The sequence below is a fragment of the Hippopotamus amphibius genome, chromosome 15 (genome assembly GCF_030028045.1).
Source record: "Hippopotamus amphibius kiboko isolate mHipAmp2 chromosome 15, mHipAmp2.hap2, whole genome shotgun sequence".
In the NCBI taxonomy this organism is placed as follows: Eukaryota; Metazoa; Chordata; class Mammalia; order Artiodactyla; family Hippopotamidae; genus Hippopotamus; species Hippopotamus amphibius.
Window position 1 is genome coordinate 60926017 of NC_080200.1, and position 21183 is coordinate 60947199.

The 21183-nt window shown below is 38.4% G+C and overlaps 1 protein-coding gene across 1 annotated transcript in view; it reads left to right on the forward strand.

Moving 5' to 3' along the window:
- Positions 1-21183, forward strand: part of CTNND2 (catenin delta 2) — an 805106-nt gene that overhangs the window by 418048 nt on the left and 365875 nt on the right. The window contains exon 8 of the mRNA XM_057710226.1: positions 7036-7294. Coding sequence (XP_057566209.1) covers positions 7036-7294 — 259 coding nt within the window. The remainder of the gene's footprint in view (positions 1-7035; positions 7295-21183) is intronic.

Below are 21183 nucleotides of genomic sequence, written 5' to 3' on the forward strand. Positions count from 1 at the left end.
CCAAAGAGATAGGGAAGAAGGTGATTTTGGTGAAGGGGGAGTACATGCAATCAGACACATATTTCTTGCAGAAGGTTCTGCTCGTCTCATGAAGGTTACTGCTAGTCACCAGGAGCAGATGTCACCATGAAGGCTTTTAGTGCTTTTCTAGATACGATGAGATACAAGAATTGGACTCATGAAATCGACTCTTGAAAATATCTAACTGTCTGAAGACCTGTTCCGCCAGTTTTGTCCAGGGCACAGAGTCCTGAGCTCCACCCTGAACTCCTTTCAGGGGTATTGAAGGTCATTGGTCACAGCAGCTTGTGATTTAATTCTTGTCGAGGCAGATGGCAAGTGCCAGTTTTTAGTTGGCAACAAGAACCACAGACCTTCTCCCCCACCCAGTCCCAGCAAAAGGGAACGGGCTCAGGGGAAGACCCACCAGCCTCCCTGGGCCCAGATATGATCTTTGTAGGGAGGCAGAGACAGTAGAGCAGTGGCCCACATGGCCCAAGACAGGACTGAGACAGGAGCCAGCATGGTGGCCCCAGAGGTCTGGCTGCGTGAGAGAACCTAAAAGGGCCACTTCCTGAATCAGCAGTGGTTGCCACTCAACGGGGCTCCCCAGAGGGGACCCTCTTACCAGATGTATCCATGCTCTCTCCCTGGGCAGGGAGGCAGGATGCGGTGGCTACAGCAGAAACGCCAGGCCAGTGAGCGGTGAGTGAGATAGTGGAGCGAATACCCCCACTTGCTCTTCCAGGACCATCGACCCAATGTCTGAGGCTTTACTTCTTGCACAATGAAAATTTAAAGAGGCACACTTTTAACAAGGGTGTCTGTTTAAATAAAACATATCTTTTGCCTGGAATAAGTCTTGTCCAAACCAGAGCTTATTTAATAAGGAACATGGCCAAAGAATACGTGACTCTCATGGACTGGCTTATGGTAAAGTCTATTAGGCTGAACTAAATAACACAAATTTTTATTTCAAATTCAAACATATCAATGACTGTCATCTTAGGAGTCGTTTGATTAACACACATACTCGACTCTGACACCTCCCCAACACATCCTTGTAAACTGGCGAAAATGGCCAACATCTGCTGGGTTGATAGTCACATGAATTTCCTTTCGGAAAAATGTGATCTTGAGTGGAGAAAACAAGCTTTCTGTGATGAATGTGTCAGCTTGTAATAAAGAATGAATTATCGTAGGTACGCTGCAAGGAGAAAACCTGCTAAATATCCTTATGAGGTTGACAAAGATTGCAACATAAAAAGAAGTAAGAATTGGATGAAAATATTTGCCCATGTGGAGAAAGCATTTTTTAAAAACTTAATTTTCTGCAATAATAGCCAATACTTCATAAAATTATAGAGGTTACAAAGAACCTTCATATTCATAAAATTTTATTACTATTTTTCAATAAAATATAAATAACATTTTCAATTAAAATCATCAAGTCTGCAAAAGGTGGAATATTAACAGTTTATTACTTATTAAATGCTGCGACTTCACATTGTAAAAATGATTGCTCCCCATTAGAGCAAGTCAAAGGAGATCCTCCATAACCTCTTCGTTACATGTTTTTACCCCTTTTAAGTCTAAAAAGTCAGGGGCACATGATTACCCAACTGGAAGTTTTTAATGAGCCCAGAGATGAATATTATCTTAAAACCAAGAAGACCTTCCAGATGCTTTCCTATATCAGTTCACCTAAAATGGCGTAAATACAAAGTCTAATTACAGCTGAAGGAAAACAGAGCGTTCGCTGGTAGAACAATTGAAAAAATTTAGAAGCAGCAGCATCAATACCAATAATCAACATCAACGTTGATAGTAATGATTACATTACTACTAAAAATCCTGCATCAAATGCCTCTTGCCCGCAAAAGCAATGACATCTGAAGTTAAAGGCTATTAAGTTTACCGCTGAATATTTTTCCATTGAGTTTAGCTTGGATCAGCCTGTGAAGAGTGCAGAAAACTGGAAGATTCGTGTAATTCAGTTTTAGATGATAATACTATTGGGACTATAGTGGATTGGGTGGTGAAGCGTCCTCATCCCTGAAATGATAGAGTTGTCATGGAGATTTCAGTAATAACTTTAAAAGTATATAGGCCATGTTTTTGGATCCAGTCACCTAAGCCATCTTTATTTTCTGAACTTGCAGAGGGAATATTATTTAATCAGCTTATTGTTTTCTTTGTGTTTTATAACACATGTAAAAGTATTTTATGTTTTCATATTTCTCTATATACAATATACATAAAAATAAAGATAAACAATACAGAAACAAAAGTAAATGTTTTTCTTTTGTTGAACCCTACTTGATATTCCATCCCCCAAGTTTCTTCACCTGCCAGAGTTTTATATTTTATTCTGTTCTCCTTTTTTTCCATTACCAGTAAATAATGCATGTAACCATCTATCCTCATCAAAATAGAATGTTTGATTTTATTAAAAAGGATCTTCCTTCCCTTCTTTCAAATACAACACATAAAACATCTATTTTTTTTTCCTTTGCACACTAGACCTTTATTTGTGTCACTTCAGAGAGTGTAGTTAATTTCATGAACAGCATGAAAAGGTGAAGTATCAAGTCAACTGCTGAAGAGGCTACTTTTAAAATCTCCCCAAAGAGACCAGCAGTGTGATTCATTGAGTTGGAAGAGCTTATTGACGGAGAAGGGGCTGTTTGCAGAGCAGGAGAGAAGAGAGAGGAGTGTTTACAGAGCTGATAAAGCACCTTTTACTTCAAATGTTTGCCATAAAAAGGTTCGGTTGAATAAAGTAATCCTCCAAGGTGGGTGATTTGGTCAACTGAGCTCTAAAATGCAAATGAGAGAAAACGTATTGGGCTGGCCAAAAAGATCGTTTGGGTTTTCCATACGCTGTTAAAAACCCGAATGAACTTTTTGGCCTACCCAATATAACAGGACAGAAATTAAGGGAAAATTTGTATTAAAAGTCTTAATCGTGTGATCAATATCAGCTTATCTGTATTAATAGAGAGCCACTGTCTGTATCAGCCTCACCATAGTCTGAACGGGCAAGGCAGAAAAGGGGAATCCAGTCTTCACGTGTTGAAATCATTCTTTTACGTCATGCTTAAAAATATATAAAGCATTACGTTGTTACATTACCGATGGTTAGTTGAAGATCTGTTAGTTTCTCATGCATTTTCCTCTATATAGTCATATAACCTACCCTTTATAATAGTATATTTTCCTCCCCATTTGTATTGCTATTTTGCATTATTTTCCTTGCATTGATCAGTCTCTGATATGAATTTGGCAGTATCGATGTGAGTTCTGATTTTATGTTTTGAAATTCGTATCACGTACCCTATTTATTGTGACCTAAAAGAAGTTGAAACTATGGCTTCGGGAATGATACTTCTGAAAGGCCATTTGTCAAGTGACACAAATGTGATTGTGATTTTTTTTTTAAATATGGTCTTTCTGGAAATTGTTTACCCATCTTAGATTTCATAGTCCACTCTCTTTTTTCTTAATATAGTAAGACCCAAAACACTTTAAGATAACTATATGTATCATATTCCTGTTTTTCCCAGAAGTGAACAAAGTTAGATTTTTCTGCATACTTCAATAAATTCAATTAAATGAGAAATTGTGTAAATTAGCACACCAAGGTGTAATAGTTTTTTCCAGTATAATATTCAGATTGTTGATTCCTGTTATAAATCTGTGTCTTCTCTGTACTTTTGGTAGACAAGAACCTGAATTTTAGGCCTCTCATCATTTTTCGAAGTTTTCTCACTGTGTTAGGTAATTCAGTAATACACATATTTGAGGTTCTAAACCTAGTTCAGCTTATAAACCTGTAAGCATAAACTCTGGAAGTAGTGTGCAAGGGTTTGAATTCCTTCTCTACTAAATGTAAGGCAAACTTGGGCAAGTTTTGTCATCCCTCTGTTCCTTAGTTTACCACGTAAAGTGAGAAACATGTTTATTCTTCTATAGGGTTGTTGGACAAAATGTGAGTCCACCCTTATGAAATGCTTACACGAACTGAAAAGTCTGATACCCAGTGGCAAGGGTCTTTTGCCCCAAAGCAATATGTACAATCCCTTTTCTAACGTGAGCTGATTTCAGCATTAAGTAATAATAATAATAGCTCATTCGTTTAACGTTTTGCACATATTAGGCATTAAACGATTTCATGCATTTAAAGCAAACAGTGATCCCATGGAGCTGTTGTCTTCTCTTCACTTTACCATCAGGAAACTGGAGCTTTGAGACCTAAGTTACTTGCCCGTTACAATTTACCGAAAAGGCTGGATGTGGACCTGATTCTCTAACTTCAGAAACCAAGCTCTAAATGAGTTCCCAGATATTTCCCCGCAAAAGGCCAAAGTAGAATACATATCTGAGCCTGACAATGTTCCTAAACTTTCCCTCACCTTTTCTTCCTCCTCATGCACTGAGATGTTGTCTTCTTGTTTCTGCTCAATTAATTGCATTTCACACCTTATTTTCACATTTTGCCCTAGTCTTCCTTATCATCTGCATAGTTTTTTGTTTGCCCCTGGGAGTGTTTTTGTTAAGCTCCTCTTGTTATATTCTTTTTTTTATATATACCTTTGTTGTTGTTGTTGTTTCTTTTTTTTTTTTTTTTGGCCACGCCACATGGCTTGTGAGATCTTAGTTCCCTGATCAGGGATCAAACCCGTGCTCCCTGCATTGGAAGGGTGGAGTCCTAACTACTGGACTGCCAAAGGACGTCCCTATTTTTTTTAAATTTATATTCCTTTGAGAGTTTCTGACGTGGCTAGTTAGCTTGTTTCCCTTACCTATACTATCATTTTTTAAATAAGAGTGTTTCTTCACGTTTCATTATTAAATCCTGATCTCTGCCATTTGGCTCTCCCTTCCTGTTAATCACGATATTTAATATATTAATAACAAATACTTTTGTATAGAAAAGGATTTTTTTCTGATATTAGTAACCCTTTTCAGCAAGCTTAAATGCAGATATTTAGTTCCTGAATGAAAAAAAAGGCACTTATCTGAAAAATATCAGATTATAGTTAGTTTTCCCCTTTTGCCCTTGATTTGCTGGCTGACTTTTCCCAACTCTTCTAGAAAATGTAATTTTATTTACCACTGTACATTTGTCCTTCCAAGAGCATGGTTATGCCTGGCCTGAATTTTAAACCCCTGTCCCCATGACATAAAGCACACTGTCCATAAATTTTAAAACATGAATTTTAGTTAGACATGCTTGTAAAATTTTGGAGAAAATATAAATGCTCCAGAAATTGCATAAAGACATAAGACAGATTTCTGGTTGTGAACTTAATGTTTATTAGTCTAATCTAATGACCTTGAAACTTAATCCAGCAGGACAACCCTGCTCTTCTGGGAATATGCACACTTTTTTTTTAGAAAGTTTTCCTAAATATTTTTTTAGTCTTCACCATGTCACAGTGCCTAGTCTCCTAATTTTGGTTATTATAATATTATCAAAAGTTCATTGGAAATGAAAAGCCCTGAACTCTTTGTGAAAATCACTTCTCATATTAGGATATATTTCCCCAGTTCACTCTGCAAGTTTTTGTCATTTCAACACGATATCCTTAACTTCTTTAACCTTTAGCATTGTTTTCTCAGTGTGACATAATTCCTTTTGTATTTGATTTCACATATATCCCCTAATGAGAGAGAGGATGAAATAAGCTCTATCACCATCCACTAAGAAGTGCTCAGAAAGCCCGAGTTGTGGGGTGTGATTGAAATCTAATTCCGTGTAGAGCTTCCATGGTATGAGCGGCCTTATCGAGACACTGGCTGTATTTTGTTTATTGAAATATAGTTGATTTACAATGTTGTAGTTTCAGATATACAGCAAAGTGACACATTTATATATATTTTTCAGATTCTTTTCCCTTATAGATTATTACAAAATATTGAGTATAGTTCCGTGTGCTATAGAGTAGGTCCTTGTTAGTTATCTGTTTTATACATAGAAGTGTGTATCTGTTCATTCTGATCTCCAATGCTAGAAAGTAAAGGTACTACCAAATATTGATCATGGCTAACGATCAAACAATAACAGGTGACATTCTATCACTATGAAAGATGCTATTTTCATTGTATATATCAGCTAAACCTTAGACGTCAAGTATTTTTGAGAACCAGATAAAAATAATGACATGAAACAAACTCCAAAGAACCCAGGAAGGAAACAAAAAAGTGAAATTCAGTTTGGAAATAGTCAAACCAATTTTAGTAACTGGCGTCAGATCTCCTCCAAACAATTTAGGCGTATTGAAAAGATGCAAATACTTCTGGGAAAGCCAAATCAGCTCCTTATTTTGTCTACGTTGCAGTCGGGCGGGTCCTCATCTCCGCTCGCATGCCTACCCTTCAGCAAATGTGTTTGTTACTATGACAGCTCAAGTTGAAAAAGAGGCATATAAAAATCTTGTGGGTGTTAAACTTTACAAGAAGGAGGCTGGTCCTGCATTTAATGCTTGAGTACTAATTATGGACCTGAGTCTGCCTCCACCCCCACACATACACACCCTCTCACTTTCCCTTATTTTCTTTTCTTCAGGAGATATTAACCACATTACTAAATTTCTTGCACACCCTTAATAAAATTAACGTAACATCACGTGAACGAACACTTTCTGAATTTTCTCAACTTGAACAATAAAGTCACTGTCCACGATTCCTTAGAAAATATTCCTTACATTTCTTCTGGGTTTGAGCTCCACACAGAGTTCACGTTTCCGATTCACAGACATTCTCTTGGAGGTGGGTAAGCAGGAAAGACACCGCAGATGCGTTTTCGCCCTAGAGAGGAAAGCTTTATTCCTGAAATAGCATGCTAATAATCATTTTAATGGATAACGTTGGATGTGTTCAAATATGACAGATTATTTTTTTTTTTATTCTTTCAAACCCTTGTTTTCTTTTTGTTTTATGTGTGTAATTTCCCCCCCTGCCTAGACCTGGTTAACCGTTTCTGTGAGCAGGTCCTCAATTTTTTGCTTTGTCCCTCCTTTCCTGTCCTAGCCCCATCTTCCCCCGGTGTCGACTCCGCCCCCTTGCAGCGCACAGGCAGCCAGCATGGCCCGCAGAGCGCCGCCGCGGCCACCTTCCAGAGGGCCAGCTACGCCGCCGCCGGCCCGGCCCCCAGCTACGCGGACCCCTACCGACAGCTGCAGTATTGTCCTTCCGTCGAGTCTCCGTACAGCAAATCCGGCCCTGCCCTCCCTCCCGAAGGCACCTTGGCCAGATCCCCGTCCATCGATAGCATTCAGAAAGATCCGAGGTGGGTACCAACCTTCTTCTCTTCCCAATCCCTGCTGAAAGGGTTTTCGAACCAGGCCTTGTTGCTACATGATTTTTTTTTTTTTTTTTTTTTTTTTTTTTGCATTGCGTTATAGCATCCATGCCCCTGGCTGAGGATGAAAGGGTTGACTTCGGTTGGATTTTATGATCTTCTGTTTGATTTGGAATATGGCTGTTGATCATGGATGCCTAGTATCTTATGTGGTTCAACAGCAAAGACGATCTTTTGATCAGACTATTTTCAGGCGCTTGAGGGTTTCAGCCATTTGATGAGATCTCGAACGGTTTTCTTTAATGCAATAGAAACGGAGGATTGGGGGGCTACCTCGTTTGACTTCAAGTACTGTGGTCTAGGTATTTTCTTGTCTGGGTAGAAGCATGCTTTGTCTCTTTGTATGTTTCAGTTCATTAGAGTGGAAAGTGGTACATCTACTAGGTTATACCAGAAATTGGAAATTTAGAAAACCTTTATTACCTTCATTTTTTGGTCTGAAAATGAACATTAGGCTGAAGTCGTTTGGACATTGATTAAAAACTGAATATAATGTATTAAAAAAATGTTATCATTGAGAAGTATTTCTGTTTTGCTTTCTTTTTCAACAGTAGCAAGGGATTTAGTGATGCTCTGCTTCTGAAATTGGAATTGAATTCCTGTAGAGTTAAATGATGTTTTATTCATAGGCATTTGATTTATGCAGACAGAGTCCCATAAATATATATCTGCATCTGTGAATACTATAGATATGTCAGATTCCTCGTATGTCTTTATAGCGGGGCATGTGACGACTGGTGGTGTAGTTAACATTTGTCTCAAGGAGTTTTTCGATATTTTCTCTGATAGAGCACACAAGTGTGTGTGTACTGTATTGAGGGGTTTGCACAGATTCTTTTGTAAAAAAAAAATCACTTCTACATACATAAAAGGCAGAATGGGACCGTTTTCTGGTTTTCTTTGAGACAGCTTCTTTAGCACAATTCAAACCTGCTTGGAGGCTTTATGTTGAATATTATATGTGGTAGAACGTCCATGGTAAAGGTGAATTATAATCGGTGCTCACTGTTAACTACTAGAAATAAGAAAAATTATTATCTTTACATTGTTTGGCATCCTGCTTCTCTAGATTTTTAATCGAAATGGGATCTCTGTCATCTTGGTCCTGAAATCTACCCTAATCCTTCAGTATTCTTGGCATGTGTGGGTAGAATGTTCTTCAGATAACAACAACTCAACAGTCTCCATCTATTTATTTATTATTTTCTTATTGAAGTATAGTTGATTTACAATGTTCTGTTAGTTTCTGCTGTACAGCGAAGTGATTCAGTTGTACACATGTATACATTCTTTTTTATATTCTTTTCCATTATGGTTTATCACAGGATATTGAATATAGTTCCCTGTGCTAAACAGTAGGACCTTGTTGTTTATCCATCCTATATATAATAGTTTGCATCTGCTAATCCCAAACTCCCAACCTCCCCCAGTACTCTCTATTTTTAAATAATTTTTCTAGACATGCTATTGAAAACGTGTAGAAATAGAAGAGTAAACTCTTAGGAAACACTAAATAGAAAAATACATAATTGAATTGGCATTGCCTTATTTAACATCATATATTTAAATTGAGGATAAGCATTTAATCTTCAGTGGAAAGGTTTTAAATTTTCATATTAGGGGAATTTGGCTTAACGGAACCCAAATTTATGTTTCTCTAGCTACAGCTTAGCTTCTTTATTTTATACTGTGTATTAAATGCATTTTATTTTAACTGGTATATCCTTTCCATTTTATATTACTGTCAGTTTTATGGCCTTTTTCTTCTCTCAGCATATTGTCATGACTATTATCTTTTTTTTAAGATTTATTTATTATTTTATTTGTTTGTTTATTTCTTGGCTGCATTGGATCTTCGTTGCTGGGCACAGATTTTCTCTAGTTGCAGTAAGAGGGGGCTACTCTTCGTTGCCATGCGTGGGCTTCTCAGTGCCATGGCTTCTCTTGCTGTGGAGCACAGGCTCTAGGCAAACGGGCTTCAGTAGTTGCAGTGCATGGGCTCAGTAGTTGTGGCTCCTGGGCTCTAGAGCACAGGCTTGGTACTTGTGGCACACGGGCTTAGTTGCTCCGAGGCATGTGAGATCTTCTGGGACCAGGGATCAAACCCGTGTCCCCTGCATTGGCAGGCAGATTCTTAACCACTGCGCCACCAGGGAAGTCCCTATCTTTTTAAGTTATGGATTATGTGACATATATTTATTGAATGTCTACTATTAACCAAAAAAGAGAAATACAAATAAGAAATGTTAGAATGAGTAAGAGTGTATTGACCACTAATCTTTTGTAGGTATAAACGTATGCAAATCACTGTTATATGAATTACAGCTTACTATGTTATTTTTAAGAATGCTAAGCATTGGCTTTAAATGTGTTAATTCTGAAAAAAAAAAATCACACTACCATCCTAAGGGTCAGATATACAAGCAAAACAAACAGAACCAGATCTAGAACCAGAACTGAATTATTCTGGCTTACTATAAAAGGAACTAATAACCTGGCATTATGCAAAATGGGTGTATAAAATACAATAATGCCTTTCTTGTTGAGTTTTTTTTTTTTAATAAAGAAATAGGTCAGAGTGGTCAGATTTAATTGAAACACCTCAAATCTAAAATTCTAGTGCACCATCTGTTTCTTTTATAATATTTTTGCATTTTCTTTTGAATAATGAATTTTGGTTCTTCCTAGATGAATATTACTAGAACCGATATCTTTTACTTCTGGGGTTCAAAATTGTTTATTTCTGCGTTATAACTTATGATTTAAACTTTTCCAGCTTTAGACTACTTTCAAGATTTTATACATACATTTTTTTAAGAGCATTTGTTAAAGTTTAATTTATCATTAAATACCAGACCATGTAAGCCTCTTTACCATTGCAAACATATATTTATAGCACATTACAGTTCTCAAAGCACTTTTCCTTACATCTTTGATGTAATTCTCCTTTGTGGGAGGAAACTGATATCTCCATATTTTCTGTCTTAAATAAATGGATAATTGGAATAAATGCCCCATGGGTATGCAGGCTAGAATCTACACTTTTAGCACACAGGGCGCATATTGGCATGGATGTTTATATTTCTTTATAAAAAATAAAAAGGGAAAGGAAAGAACATACTCATATCTTTTATGATTTCCTTGGAGGATGAGTGAATGACAGCACCAGTGTTCTGTGTGTAGGAGTGAATGAAGGAGTGAAGGAAGTGATGTAAGTTGTCTGCATAGATCTAGTCTCTCTGATAATTGCTTGTGGGACGTGTGGTCTTTGTCTTGTTTTTTCTTTCTTTTCTTTTCTAATATCTGCCTGATTCATGTTATTGCAGACCAGGGTCTTTTCTCTATTAAAAAGTTTCAGTCAGGAGTTTTCAAGCAAGTCATCTGTCTTAAAATAAGAATTTGAAATCAAGATAGCCGCAATTCAGTCATTAGACCTGAAACCAGAAACTCCCTATTATTTATATATATATTTATATTTTATATTATATATATTATGTATATTATTATATTATATATTATATATATTATATTTTTGTGTTATATATTTTTTATTTATATTATATATATTTTATATTATATACATTATATATATAATATAAAGTATCTATATATATAGGTACTTTGATGACTATTTATTTATGCTACTTTATTTTTTAATTTATTTTTTTAAATTGAAGTATAGTTGATTTACAATCTTGCATTAGTTTCAGCTGTACACAAAGTGATTCAGTTATACATATGTATATAGGCTTTAAAAAAATTTTTTTTAATTTTTTCTAAGCCATAGAATGTGAAAGGATTGGTTCTGAAGGGTTGGATTTTTCTAGCTTGCTTGGCTGAGTCACATAGATCAGGGCAGAACTGGACTTTTCACTTTTAATTGCCCGCATTGTGTACTCCAAAAAAGAATGCACAGAAACCTCTTATAAAAGAGATGGTAGAATTCGATTTCCTTTTTAAGTCAGCAATCACTTTGAAAAAAATTTTTATATATTTAGTATTTACAGCCACATTTTCTGGGAATTTTTATATGTTCATTGCATGTTATCCTCCATAAAATGTGAATATCTTAAGAACTGTCACAGCTAATACATTGTTGGTACTATACCAAATATTGAGTTTTATACACTGCTGTTTTTAAATGTGTAGGTCAAATATAGATCTTAAAATGAAATTATATGAAAGGACTCAGTGATGCTGGGAGTGATAAGTCCTAGCATCCTTATTTTGAAAATGTGATTGAAGAAATAACCAGAAAAAAAAAAGACTGCTGTACCTCGTGTACTAATGATGCTATAAATGTTCTTGTCTATAAAAGAAGAAAAGTTATGACTAAGACGTTTACTCACATAACTTAATGTGCAGGTTGCAGCATAAATAGCATCTTTTAATCGAGTTGGATTAATCCCTTTTCAGGACGTTATGATCCTTGATGTAAAGTACCTCAAAAGCAGTTTTGCAAACATGCTAAAGGAATCTAACTTATTGTAAACATGATTCACAATAAAACGCTGTCTTCTTTTTGTTATTCAGCATAACAGAGAAGTAAATGCAATGACACGTCTTTAATGTGCAATTTGAGCCCAAATTTAGCAACTGCATTTTCAGTTGGCTCTATCCAGCTTGTTCTCCATGTTCTGTTTCAAGCCACTGTTTTTGACCAATAATCCAAAAATATGCAGTTTTAAGGAATTACCTAGTGTATTACTAAAATTATTTTATCATTGGATGCTATATTAGTATATATTATTAAGTAATACTGCTTATAAATATCATTAGATAAACCTAGGTTAAGAATGTTTTCCAAATGCTGGGTTTTTTGTTTTTTGTTTTTTTTCATTGCTTACTTGCCCACTGCATAACCACACATTGCATATAGTGAAATGAATGCTCAGGAAACAAAATATATACAAAGATGCTTTTTTAAAAGGAGAAGATTTAAAAAATATTTTTAGAGTCTTTATTAAAGTTAAAGCGTTATTATTGTGTCACTTAAGTAACATGTCTGAAGTGTTTGCAATAAAACAGTCATAATATTCTTCCTAGTTTAGTTCTCAGGTGGTGAATCTCTGGGGAGTTTGTTTTTCACTTCATATGTTCAATAATCATTTGCTTAACTGGGAAAATGTCAGAGCGGGGAAAAAATACAGCATCTGCATTTTAAAGACTCAGTGTGTGAAGAGCACTTGGACGTCACTGACTCAGGCCAAAAGCAGGCCCAACAATTAGCCATTCAGTGTCTGCTTGAATGCCTCTTGCAATGGGCCACTCAGCATCTCTTGCAGCATTTTATTAATTCCTTGAATAATTCAAGCCTTGTACACTCATTTATATTGAAATCTGCGCCCCTTGTAAGTTCACTCCCTGATCTTGTTTCTGACCTTTGCAATCACATGAGAATACATCCATCCCTTCTTCAAAATAGCCCTGAGGACAGTTATTACTTCTCCCCCTGGCCCCATCTCAGTGGGTTTATAGTGAGACTTTTTAAATTGATTATTTTTTTTATTGAAGTATAGTTGATTTACAGTGTTTCAGGTGTACAGCAAAGTGATTCAGATATATATGTGTGTGTATATATATATATATATATATATTTCATATTCTTTTCCATTATGGTTTATTACAGAATATTGACTGTAGCTCCCTGTGCTATACAGTAGGTCCTTGTTGTTGATCTATATATAAGAGTGTGTATCTGCTAATCCCAAGCTCCTAATTTATCCCTCCCCCACCCCCTTTCCCCTTTGGTAACCATAAGCTTGTTTTCTATGTCTGTGAGTCTGCTTCTGTTTCATAAATAAGTTCATTTGTGTCATATTTTAGAATTCACATGTAAATTATATTGTATGGTATTTGTCTTTCTCTGTCTGACTTCACTTAGTATGATCATCTCTAGGTCCATCCATGTTGCTGGAAATGGCATTATTTTGTTACTTTTTATGGCTGAGTAGTATTCCATCCCATATATATATATATATATATATATACACACACACACACACACACACACACACACACACACATATATATAATTTTCTTTTTCACTGAAATGAGGGGCTTTACATTCACTTCTTGTTAGGTGATTCCATGATTTGATACTTCAGACTCCAGTTTTGTTACCCAGTATGATTATTATAACTCACTGCTCATGCCACTGGGAAATATGAAAGGCATACATATATGTCCTCAGTGAGGTTTTATCAAAACATGGCCAGAGCCGGGCAAGGACAGAGCCCTGTAGCTCTCATTCCTTTAAGCTCTCCCTCCAGGTCCATCTGAAGGCACGCGTTCTGGGTGACTTTTCTGGGGAGTATTCTAGGGTGAGCTCTGCAGGTGCAAGGATCGCATGAAATGAGCTTCATTCTTTAAGGAGATTTTGAAGGTATGAGAGAGAAAGGTATATCCACAAATGACTGTAGTGCATTGGGTCAATAAGACAGATGTGATAAAAGAAGTACGGAGGGGGAATTGAGTGGTTGGCAGCAACCTTGAGGAATATTGATATTTACATATGAAACAGTGGGAGAGAAAGCTCTCCAGGCAGAGAGAACAGTTAAAAGAAAAGAGGGCCAGAAGTTGGGGAGGCAGGGCCTGTTTGAAACACTCAAGCCTGGTTGGGCTGGGATGGGAGGGCAGCCGTCACCCACCCAGTCAGGAGGAAATGCTAGCTTGCATCTCCGGATGTGGATTTCTTACTTATAAATTATGAACATAGTATATTAATTTCCAAGGGCTGTCCATGCAGATTACCACAAACTGGGTGGCTCAAACCAACAAAAGTGTGTGCTCTTACTGTTGTGGAGTCCAGAAGTCTGAAAATCACAGATGACCAGGGCCGTGCTCCCTCCGAAGGGTCCGGGGAGGAGTCTTCCTTGCCTGTCCCATGTCATGGTGGCCCAGCCATCCCTTGGGTGTGGCTGCAGAAATTCAGTCTCTGCCTCCCCCCCTTCACACGCCTCCCTCTCTGTCTCTTTCCTCCTGTCCTCTTCCTATGAAGACACCAGGAGCTGTATTTAGGGTCCACGCTAATCCAGGATGACACCATCTTCACCTAATTACATTTGCAAAAACACTGTTTGCAAATAAGGGCACATTCTGAGCTTCTGAGTAGATATGAATTTTAGGGGGATGCACTGTTTTAGTCAACTAACTACAGGTTTCAGTGCACTATTATACTACTTACGCTGTAACATAGATGTGCACTAAAGATAGAACTTGAAACAAGGATGTGAAAGATAAAACATCACAATTAAAAGTTTTTATTTCAGCGTACATTTTAAAAAATTTATTTTATTGATGTATAGTTAATTTACGGTATTGCGTTATACTGCAAAGTGATTCAATTTTATATATATATGTAAAAGAATATGAGAAAGAATGTGTATATACTTACTTCATTTAGTATGATAATAGGTCCATCCATGTTGCTACAAATGGCATTATTTCATTCTTGTTTATGGCTGAGTAATATTCCATCATATATATATATAAATATATAAATATATCTCACATCATCTTCATGCATCTGTGAATGGACATTTAGGGAGCTGTGAAAGACCAGCATACACTTTTAATCATAAAAACCTTCCCTTAGAAAGAGCAATATGATTGAATAGCTCTGAGGATATGATCACTGTTTTTGCCAGTTAACGTGGCCTGTGTTCATCGCTCCAGGTATGAACAGATGCCTGAGTGTAGCTATTTTCTTAGCTCTTGGACACGCTTGCATCATTAGTGCTATCTTGTATTGGGAGGGTTCATTTGAAGCTTGATAGTATAACCTAAAACTTCACATGGACCAACACACATCAACAGCAATAAGGAGTCCTAGTGCTCAAATCAGCAAGGTGTGTCATCCTTACCGCGTTGTGGTTTCCAGTAAAAAAATACACCATTCTCTGAAATGTAGGCCCAGTGAGAGGGCCGGTGCCAATCCGTGGAGTAAATACAATAGCTCTGAATTGCTTTATTTTGTTCTGTTAAGCAAAGTAGAAATTCATATGCTCTCCTCTCTCACCCCAGGTGATGATCTTGTGCAGCCCTGCAGTGCAGCTCTCACCCCCTACGGGAAGAGGAGAGGGGGTCTGGGTTGTAAAGGGCATCCGGTACATGCGGAAAGGATTCTTAGCAAATCATGATTCTAGGCGTGACGCTCATCTGCTCTGTGCGCCCCGTCCATGTGTCTAAAGTGGCACCTTCCTCATAAAGTTGTTGTGAGATGAAATCTGTTAAAGACCTTAAGATCTTTGGGACATTTCCTGGCATAGGGACGGGCCTGTTATTATCACCACTGCCTCCCTGCTGCCACCACGGCTCCTGCCGTCAGGAGCACCTGGGGACCAAGGCTCGAGCTGAGAATAGCACTTGAGAGTCAGAGACATGGAAGAAGTGGGTGAAGGCAGAGAGGCCGTGCGCTGTCGAATGGGAAAGACCGAGGAGCAGATCCTGGGGGGGCTGCCCTGCTGGGAGGCCAGGGGTGGAGGGGATCTAGTGAGGCTGGAGCACAGGCCAGTGGGGGGCAGGGAGGAGGGAAAACTGAGACCTGGGATGGAGAATCGGAAGATGGAAGGGAAGTCTTCAACTGCAAAAGGATTATGTTTGTTTGTTTTACAAAAGCCTCCTTTTCAGGACTCCTTTTATCAGTTGAAAGGAAAGCACTGTTTACACACAATACTTGTCTCTGCCTATATTGATTTTCCCAGAGCCCAGATTACTCATTTTGCCTTCTGTCTTCAGAATCACTTGTAGGAGTGAACAATTGCATTTCTAAAATAGCGACTCATTTGTAATACTACACCCCCACCTCATTTATACTGAAGCAGGTTCTGGCAGAGGGACCTTGACAAAATCCCAGAGCCATGACTGATGAGTCACTCTACCCAGAGTACTAATTAGTTGGTTAATGAATCATTAGCAGAGACTCCATCCGTTGTGATGGTAGAAATCTCTGCTTTGTGTTTTTCTGGTTTACGGACTTTTCTCTCGAGAACCAGCCCTGTCCTTCCCCTCAGTCCATGTGCTTTTGGTAGAACAGTCTTTACGCCAAGTTCAGAAGGGGAGCCTGTAGCTCACAGCTGGTCCAAGAGCCAACCGCTCCTTGGGGCCCCCACCCACTAGCCAGGCCCCCAGGGATGTGGAGGACCTGAGAATCTCAAGTCCCTCCTCTAGAAAGTGTGCCACATGCATTCTGGACTTTCCTACCTCATGTAGGGCAAAAAGCCAAATCCAGGCTACCGCAGGAGCAAAAGCTGTCGCGTGCCCTCCCCTTCTTCCCAGTGGACTTCCCCCTCCCCTACCCATCCTCTCCGAAGGTGGCCGTGGTGATCCTAGGTTTGGTCTCTGTTATGAAGCCAGGAATATTTGTCTTTGGTCACTTAACTTGTGTCTCTAATGATCTACCAGCGTGTCTGTCATATATCCTGATGCTGTCTTTCTGGAACCTGCCTTTAACCCCTCTGCTTAAAGCCAACTACACTCACTCCCTGTGTTAGGGGCAGAAGTAGGATCTTTCCCCTGATGCAAAGCAACTGAGAAATTCCACTCCATAATTAAATTATCATGAGATCTTTACCAAATCCCTTTATAGGAGAGATGAACTCTGGTGACACCATCCAGCATCAGGGACCTCAGCTCCCTAGAAGTCAGAACTCTATGAAACATCAAGCATCTTTAGTCTTAATTTCAAGGTCTCCAGTAATGATAAGAACAACAGCAACATCTCAATAAAGATAATCGATGGTTTAAAGGAATGGCATATTGAATTCCCATCAACAATCATTAGTTTGCAGTGTCCTTATGCTCTCCGTGTTACTTGAGCTAGTAATTCATATTACTTCCTGCTTCAAGGTTGATCTTTATTTTCTCACTGATGACCAGGTTCATGTGTTTGTGTCCATCCATGTGTTATCTATTGGATTTAGATATTCTCATACTGAAAAGAGAGTAGGATCTTGCAGGGGAAGTGATTCTTTTACCAGTCATTTAGGATGAAGCAGAAAGCTAAGCTACAGGCAAGAAGGAAGAAGTTAATCTCTCTATCTTCACAGTGAAAGAAATGATTGGATGTGTAAGAGCCCAAAAGGAGGGTGAATATTAAAAACGGTGCCCCTTAGAAACAAGCTGAGAACCAAAAAATGAGGGAGTCTCTTTCCTGGGAATCTCATGGAGAGTTAGAGAGGCCTGCAGGCCTGGTGGAACAGAAGCTCCTAAGTTCCAGGGCTCCGTTTTGGGATCTCTGCCTGTATTTCCCGTCTAAGTGCTTTCCTTTCACTTCCCGCTGGATACTTTCTAGAGTTCTGGGAGGTGGTTTGAAGGAATCAAAAGAAGGGTTTGTCCTTCAAAAGGGATCAAAGGGAAGTTTCATGGGTCCAGTAATGAATAAGATTATAAAAATGGACAGAAGCATCCCACTTCCCCAAGATTGGTTGCCACGAGTGGGCGCCTGCCCACCCCCCACCCCCGCCCCAGGAAAAAGAGAAACCGAGAAAATTCAGGGTGACCGAACTGGCTCCCTTGGTCAATCATTCCTCAAGGACTGTCTTCTTCCAGGCGGAACCCTGACAGCCCTAGATTTGATTTTATTAAGGCAAGCGGCACCTACATATATGCCACATAGATTATGTGTAACCGTACACACATATTATGTGTGTATGTGTACATATATATAAATAAGCTGTTAATTGGCTGTGCACACATTTACCCACGGATAAGATTTGCAAAACTTACATAAGAACTTGATTTTTAATGCGACAAAAGACACACAGTAACAAGGTATTGATTTTGCTTCTTGTCTATGTATCCATCAGTTTGCTTTCCCAACTTTTGCGCTTTGCTTTTATTTTATTTTACCACTTAAAAAATGTCATTCTAAACATGTTCTGCTCTTCAAGTCAATGTTGATCGAATGTTGAAAACTAAAAATATAAATTCGCACAACTAGAGAAATGCAAGATTTGTTTTCCTTACAGAAATCCCAGTGGCGGCGAGAATATTGGGAAGCACACCTTGGCTGTTTGTTTACATATTTAGTCGTCTTCCACATCCTTAATGCTCAACCTTTTGAAATCCTGGGCTATTTAAAGGACTCTGTGCTTCTCAGAGAACTTGACCATCTTAATGAAAAGAATTTCCTTTCTTCATTATTCACTTTATGCTGCTGTAACTACGGAAAGCCAGGCTCAGTGAATCCACCCTCAAAGCTTTCCTGTTTATCCCACCGCAAGCGAAAATCTGAAATCCCCTTTGGTCATTTCTCACACAAACCACTTTTAATATTTTTCTGGATGTCTTAAGTCACTTTTCTCCACCATCTGACTTTGAACATTTAATTGAGGACAAAAATGGAGTGTTCAAAACTTGTATTGTCTTACAAGGCAGGTGGTGGTTGACTGTCAGTTTGTAACTAATGGAAGTTAATTTCCAGTGCTTCTTGAGATGTTTTGCAGCTAATAGTGCTCATTAATTTGGAGGCACTGACATCTATAGAGAGAAAGTGAGCATTTTATAGTAAGAAAAGTACATTTTGAACTGATAGTTCCATTGTTCATGATACATTACAAATTTAGTTACTTAAATTTTCATCTACTGAAGATCACGTTCAACTACCTTAACTGGTTTACTGAACCAAGTGTGTTCTTGCATCCACTTAATTCTATTAAAAAGAGTAGAAGGATGAGGAGGAGGAAGAGTAGAAAGAGAAGAAAACACCCAGTGGGAAACCCAATGGGCAGTGTTTCTGCAGCACAGAATATTTTATGCATTGAAAGGCATCTCATCAAGTAAGATGAGCTGTGTCCTCACTTTTTTCACTGTTTTACCTTTTCAGTTTTCTAGGGTCATTTCACCATGTGCTTTGCTCTTTTAATACGCCTGTTGCTTAAAATTTCATACTGGAACATGGCCCATGGGCTACCAGTTTTGGAAGCCTCTTTAGAGCTGAAGCCACCACACCAAGAAAACTCTGATTGTGTTTGATAACTGGGCCATTTGCATAGAGGTCCCAAAAGTGAGCGTCTCCATCTGCCCTCAGCTGCTGTCTCCTGACAGATGCTATGTGAGCCTCCGGGCTGGTTCCCCACGACTGTGAAACGTAGCACAGTGATTCCCAACGTTTTTGGAATCCAAAAACACTAGTTCCATTCCAAAAGCTGTGTGGGTGCCAGCCCAGGGTGGCCGGGCTTTTACTTTGCAAATAGTCTCCTCCAGCCACTTCTTACCACACAGGAAAGGCAGACATGAAATAACATTGGAATATAGGACAGTCTTTTCAGTTGCGTGAAAGGGCCCCTATGAAAAAAATCAAAGTTGCTTTCAGACAAATGTTTGGAAACCACTGGCTTAGAAGCAACAGTGTAGCAGAAATCATTTCTGTGAACATGTGGGTAACATGAAATTAGCTTAAGATGCTCCCTGTTATCCCAATGAATGTGAAAAAGAAATTCTGGCCTTTTACCTTATTTTCTTCGCCTGTGTATACTGGGTTTTGTTTTTGTTTTTGTTTTTAAGTTTAATTTTTTTTATTGAAGTATAGTTGATATACAGTGTTTCAGGTATACAGCAAAGTGATTCAGTTATATATGAGGGTGAGTCAAAAATTATCCACACTCTAGCTGTAGGATTTATTTTAATTAACTTTTAGAAAAGATAAATACATCATTTTTTGACATAATTGCCTTGCTTTTCAATACACTTTGTCCACCTGTCAACAAGCTTTCATATTCCCTCATTAAAAAATGTTTTATGCTGAGCTGAGAGCCACAAATGCACCGCTGTCTTCACTTCATCAGAAGTCTATCCTCTTAGGGCTGCTTTCAGGAGACCCAATTGGTGAAAGCCCGATGGAGCAAGATCAGGACTATAGGGAGGATGCTTTAACACCTCAAAACGAAGTTTTTGCAGAGTGTCGACCGTGTGGGCAGAAGTGTGCGGACGTGCATTGTCATGCAAGATCACAGTGCCCTTGGATAGCAGTCCTCTGTGTTTAACCCGAAGTTTAGGCTTCAGCACAAGCTTTTTGAAACTTAAGTCTGTCGTGAATTATTTCACAGGCAGAGCCATGGCTGATTTGCAAATGATTTGCCACATAATCCACTGTCACTCGTCTATTCAACAGAATCATTTCATGTGTACGCTCAGTGTTGTCATCAGATGTGGATGTGATGGACATCTGACTCCTTCTTGATGGCTAACACTTGTGCGACTTGCCTTGAACTTCTCTACGCATTCATACACTCTTCTTCGCAAGAAAACACTTTCTTCACACTATGCACAAAGTCTTTGATAAATAACGGCACCAGGGACACAAAACAAATCCCTGCACGCTGCTCTTCTTTCATGCAAATCACAAGTGGGGCATCCATTTTTGCTCGCACTGCAGTTACCAATGGACTGATGTAACACCTTCACACCTGCACAGCAGCCTTGAACGGAAAGTGCTGATAAGACAGTGCAGCCAACAGAAGTTTTAATATAACCAGAGTGCGGATAATTTTTAACTCACCCTCATATATGTAGGTAGATAGACCGATAGGTAGATATAGATATATAGATTCATTTTCAGATTGTTTTCCATTATAGGTTATTACAAGATATTGAATATAGTTCCCGTGCTATACAGTAGGTCCTTGTTTACTTTATAGATAGGACCCTGTATCTGTTAATCCCAAATTCCACATTTATCCCCCCCCCGCCTTTTCCCTTTTGGTAACCATAAGTTTGTTTTCTGTGTCTGTGAGTCTATTTCTGCTTTGTAAATAAGTTCATGTGTATCATTTTTTTAGATTCCACATATCAGTGATTTCATATGATATCTGTCT